This window comes from Triticum aestivum, chromosome 4B, assembly GCF_018294505.1.
Source record: "Triticum aestivum cultivar Chinese Spring chromosome 4B, IWGSC CS RefSeq v2.1, whole genome shotgun sequence".
Lineage (NCBI taxonomy): Eukaryota > Viridiplantae > Streptophyta > Magnoliopsida > Poales > Poaceae > Triticum > Triticum aestivum.
Window position 1 is genome coordinate 593851205 of NC_057804.1, and position 6022 is coordinate 593857226.

The window sequence follows — 6022 nt, forward strand, 5'->3', positions numbered from 1 at the left end:
TATGCAATTATGTTAAACAGTGTATTACATTTACAGTTTACAGCTGCTGTGTGTGCCTTCCTGTTGTTTACTTCGTTCTGGAGCGTTTTATTGTATCAGTGTGTAAAGCTTAAGTGAAAGGAGTAACACTTGGTAATTGTGACTGCCGGTACAGTCTAGTTTTGGTTTCTTAAGTTATGTTCCCCTATACATCTTGCATCATCAACAAACCTCAGTGCCTCACAATCAGCGTCGTATTCATCCTCCTTTTCTGCTGTTTTGGTAGTGAATGGTTTGTTTTTTCATACTCCATTTAGACTATACAGATTTGGTTGTGATGCATTTGTTCTTTCTTATTGCTATACATGGCCAGATGCAGTTGTGGGATCATTTTCTTTTCTTGCTGATTTGGATTATTGGAACAACTTTTGCATTAGCTACGGTGTCAATATGCGCTATATGGGCTGCACTGCTTGCGATGAATGCATATGCCTAAATTCTCCCAAGTTGCAGCTTGGTTGGTTATGCCTATTCATGTTTTGTCGTTTTTATGCGATTGCCTGTTGTGATGTTACACTTTCTCTGGAAAACATGGGCACTATAACTTACAATGCCAGTATTTTCCAATGTTTGTCTGTCTATATCGTGGTGGTGATGGCCATCCTGGTTGCTGGTACTTCTCCATGGAGGGGATCTGATCAAGAGGCCTGATTATGCTGAAAATACTTGTACATGTTGGTAAAATAACAAAAGGAGTGTAGAAAGATGGTTGTTGGGCCAGAGGAGGACATAGGATTGTTATCCCCACCGTGGAGGTAAGATGGATTTGGTGGTTACTCGGTATCTGATTCTAAAGAGAACCCTGCTGAACCCCTGTTCAGATTATTTGAGTTCATGCCATCCTCCACAAGGAACCAATTTCCATGAGGTACTGCTGGAAGAGGTGGTGCAGGAGTCTGGCCATGTTGTAATATGAGAAACCTTCTCCTTGTGTCAGGATCTATCCCAGACTCCGCAACTTTGGCCTGTTCTCTAGTTGGAGAAGCTTGCAGTGGATCTAAGGGACCTGGTTAAACGACTGGTAGGCTGAAAGGAGGTGGTAGAACCTGATTGTTTTTTACTCAAAGGCGGCTGAAGATGGAACTAAATTTTGACTAGGATCTACTGGGAACAGTCCCGTAAGTGTAGCATTTTTGGGCTAGTGGCGTCACAGAGTTAGCTATTGTTGGATTCAAAGCACTGCCAGTGCCAGATGCTTTCCTGGAAATAGGAGAGATGAATACACAACTAAAAACAGAGCAAAACAGGAAAAAAAAATACCTGCAAAGTAGCATGCAGTTAATTTTAGTTTCCGTTTTCTGTACAGAACGGCTCCATTAAACATCAAGCTACTCTTGAGTCAAGCTGAAGCTTACTGTGCTGCAATGAACACCATCATGGCCGAAATTTTAGCTTTAGCTTTAGCCAAAATTTTAGCATTACAATTTGGCTATATTAGCAACAGAAATTGTAGAATACAAAAACCAGTCATGCAATGAACATAGTTTTTCTCATGAACTGATAGTTGTTCCAACTCGTCAGAAACATCATCACAGTCTCTTTATTGTTAAACACTGATTCCACCATAGCTGGTATCCTTAAAAGGTTAAAAAAAGAGCTTATATTTATAGAATTTAATTTGCTGAGTGATCTCATGTTGGAAACATCATCATCCACAGTAGCACAACCACCCTTTAGGCATTGTCAAAAGCCAGTGAATCTCGGTTCCCGTTAACCTATGTGGCCGGACGATTCACTTTGCTATGCCAGTCGCCAGTGCAGGGACAAATCTAAATCATCCAGTAGCCATCAGCTAGAATGTTCTATTCCCCGGTGTATTGTACTCCTACGTAACTGTTGTCGCTTCGGTGAACTGTTGGATTCCAGTTTGAGCTTGTGCCACTTGCGTGCATATGGTTTCTGGGGAAAATATCTTGCCTGTAGTGGTAACTAGGATGAACTAAGTGGCTGGAGGAGAACAGCCGGTCCAGATCAACAGCGGCGTCCAGCTGCCCAGATAGGCACCCACGAAATGCAGAATCAGCTTTGTTGCTTCCTCACTTGGGCTTCATCCTACCTTGCCAAACAAATCTCACCACTTATAATATCCATGTGGTCCACTGCAACCAAGTTGGAAAACTGGCTATGCAGTCACACACCACATATGTATGTGGCTGTACATATCTGAATTCGGTTTCTCGCAATTTCGGGAGCTTAGCACGTTGGAACAAGCGCTCCCAAATCAGAGTATACAGTATATACAAATACAAATGACAAAGAAAGGAAGGCCGTAGATTCGTTCGCATGTGTATACTTCAGAATCAGCAGAAGCTCTCCCAAGCAAAAATTTACCAAGCCAGAAGGCTTCAAGATACAAGCATCCCTTCACATGATAAGATCTTCTTGAGAAACATTATTCCAGATCAATACAAACTTGCGCCACAACACAACGGAAACACAACATCAAGAAGACTGCAAGATTCGGCGGCTATAGTACCCACCCGCAAAACTCGTCACAGCTTCTTTTATTGCTAAGCACTGACTCCACCAAAGCATCTAAGGTTGAATGGTCTTTGCCATTCTAATTATTCTGATTTACCGAATCTTCTATATAGCACGGAGCAGGGGGTGTGGCGACAAAAGGAAAAAAAAACCGTGTTGCTAATCACGAGATATACGGAAGGCATCAGCTTGTTTTAGCGACGCTTTCGTAGAAGAGTATGTAGCCATTGTCGGTGTTACCACTGAACTCCTGTGCCGAGCCGAAGAATGTCTGTACCATGGACTCATCGGTCATCTCAACAGTCTCATCGTCGAAGAACAACCAGTGGTTGTGGCTCTTTACCACGCTGATGTAGTGGCCATGGTTTGGCCCACTTCCGACGTGGACTAGCACAGCGAAGAGGGAATATTCCAAGTCTGAGTTGTCGACCGTGTTCATGAGTTTAAGCTCCAGTGGGAAAACAACTCGGTATGTCAGCTTTTTGTAGCGCCCAAGCTGCTCGATGTACTTGAAGCGCTTGAGATGGATTACCAGGATGTTTGGCTGTTTCTTTATCTTCATTCTTTTCTGTGCTTCTTGTAAACTGAAATTAATGACAACTTCAATCAAGGTCCAAGATAAATAGAGATAATCCAAACACACAAACAATAGACAGGCAATGCAACAATTTTGATACATTGAATATCAGATCAAATTATGATAGGCGAAATGAAAATGAATGCCTGTGACACACAATTTTTGCCAAATAACTGAACTTGGAAGTTTGATATGCTAGTGCATAGTCAATGAATGAACTTAAAGCACATAAGTCAAGCAAGTAGGCAGAGGTAATAAATAACAACATTTCCACAAGCTCTGATGCTACTCTACTAAATCATGATGTGGACCAGGAGGAAATGGAGATACCGGATATCACATGAGGAAACAACAGGCAATCAAAAGAAATGGAATAACGTACCTGCAGCATTTGTCACAGAAGAACTTATCCTCGGCGTTCAAAGTTTCTGTTGAGCTGAAGTTTTTAAGACAGCTGGTGATTGAACTATTTTGTTCTATATCCAGGCTCAAGTCAAGAAATGTTTCATCTCTATCAGTGACGGTTTCACATCTCAGACATTTTGTTTGATTAGTCAATATTCCCTAAAGAAATAAAATACCATGAGGCACATCTCCCAGACTGCAATAAGAGCATGATTCATACAGAAACAATATAGGCAGAAATGGATGAAAACTCACCTGGAAGCATTTGTGGACCCATGTAGTCTCTGGTTCTTTATGACTACCATTGGGCTGACCATTAATAGGGCCATTAGAACTCTTATTTGAAGATGAATTTTGAGGAGTTTCTTTATTGGCTTTACATTCTTTCTCGAGAATGTCAACTAGCTCATTCAACAAAAAATTCAGAAATTCATGAGCATCCTGTAAAACACAATAGTATAGCAGTCATGGTCAATTGGGATGATTGAGATGCCATAACACGCTAGTAAATGTGTCATCATCACGTAATGTATTACTTGATGCATATAGCTGCGGAAAAGCTCATTCTGTTTCTTCAGTCGTTGAATAAAACGCTTTGGAGCAATAACGCCTGTTTTCTTCTTCTGATTGCTGATCTGTGTGCACAGAGGAAGATGACAATTATATTTTGCAATGTTGATCCAGCATAGCTACTATTATCAAATCATACAACTGAAACTAGTAAAAGGCCTCCACATAAAGGGCACTACCCAATGAACATTGATGTTCAGACTAAAAGATAAACAACGAAGGCAATTGACTAGCACCTATGTATCATCTCACTACAGAGTTAAACACAAACAAACCCTGAAACCATAGAGATCAACCAAGACAGTAGCAAGTGCTATCCTGTGAATGTTCTCCATTTAACATGCATTATAGTTATAATCACTTCCAGGTTTATCAATTAATTACAAAGGCTCCTGGGGTTGCTCCACAGTCCAAATTCTTGAATTTGACACTAGCAACACTCCAGGGGGGTTACTAGATACTGCCAAATGCAGAATTCTTCAAGAAACACACGCATTACACTACAGGCCACTGATGAGGAACCCCTCAATGAACCAGAGAAAATCCCATGTCATTCAGGGGATATGCGATAAAGTGCCAGTTCAGATTTTATGCTTACATGTGATTTCTGATTTGTATATGACGCAGCAAATGGAACTTAAGGAAACTGAGGCAGAGGAAACAATTTCAACAATAGATAGCTGCAGTGGTACCTGAGAGAAGAGGTCAGCTAAGCAGGTTAACATGTTCTCTTCGCCATCGCTGGCGCTTTTATTGTTAGCATAGTACTCCAGTAATTGCTCGCGGAAAGGAACACAGAAGTAAAGTGCCTGTAATAGAATCACAAAACAATTTAGCCAATCCCATGAGGAATATAAATCGAGAAAACATATTATCCTCTCTCTCGCAACAATGTTTCTGATGAGAACACCTCCATCCATACAGGGCAAAACTCACACGCAGTCTATGCAGAAGCGCTGAGCGCCCCCAATCCCCCATTGTCAAAATTTTAACATTAAAAATGCAACCTCGCGGTTCAAAGTTCGAACACACATAATCGAAACAGGAACAACATCTCATCATCCATCAGGCCAACCCCAAGAGTGAGTTTCTCCATGCAAGGGGCGCTGACTGGACTCTGAACCTCACTACTCGCTCCGCGGCCTGCGCTCACCCCGCACACAAATCTACCCCGACATCGCAAGATCGAATTCAAGGCTCCGCGATCCGACGGAAAACCGCGCCCCTCCCGACGCGGGGGACGCATTGAACAGGACGAATCAATCGCGCGCGCACCGCCCTTGGGGGCGAAGGAAACGAGGCGCCCGCGCGCACGCGACGATCTCGGTTTTGGGGGCAGGGCGTCCGTACCTGGAGGACGCTGTTGCAGTAGCAGGTGTTGCCGAAGTTCTCGAGGCCGAAGTATCGCTCGCCCTCGGGGAACTGCTCGCCCAGCGCCTTCTCCAGCCTCGAGCTCGCCGCGCCCATCACCGCCCAACTCCCATTTGCCCGCCCGCGCTGCACGGCGACGGATCGGCCTCACCGCCGGCTCGTCTCGGCGATGCGGTGCGGTGCGGTGCGACGCGGGCCAGTACCGACTTGGGGATCGGTGGGCGGGGGGTTGGAGCAGGAGGAAGAAATCGGACGGATGGATGGTTTGGAGGAAACGGGCGAAATAAAAAGGCGTCCGCGTGACTGTGCGTGCCGCTGGGGTGGTAGTAGAGGAAGAACGGAAGGACTCGTCAAATCGGTGCGGCCGCCTGCGCTGCGCTGGTGGAGGTGGACGCTGCCGGCCGGTCCGGTGCGATATCTGCGACCGACCGTGTCTATCTTGATTCGACGGTCTGGATCGATCCAGGAGCGTGGGATCGGCCACTGCTGGCAGAGAATGACAGGCTCCCCCCTTGCGCTGCAGAACGGACCGACCGCCACGCCGTTAAAAATCCTTACGTGACGTTTTGTCTAACTTTC

General features: G+C 44.6%; 1 protein-coding gene across 1 annotated transcript; it reads right to left on the minus strand.

The window, feature by feature from the left end:
* Positions 1-2365: 2365 nt before the first annotated feature.
* LOC123093455 (ubiquitin carboxyl-terminal hydrolase 3) lies at positions 2366-5747 on the minus strand. The gene is made up of 6 exons (XM_044515427.1): positions 5423-5747; positions 4765-4881; positions 4039-4137; positions 3758-3943; positions 3480-3661; positions 2366-3104 (listed from the first exon to the last, which is right to left on the minus strand). The coding sequence occupies exons 1-6, from the start codon at positions 5537-5539 to the stop codon at positions 2705-2707; spliced, it is 1101 nt and encodes a 366-aa protein (XP_044371362.1). The 5' UTR covers positions 5540-5747; the 3' UTR covers positions 2366-2704.
* Between the last annotated feature and the right edge of the window lie 275 nt (positions 5748-6022).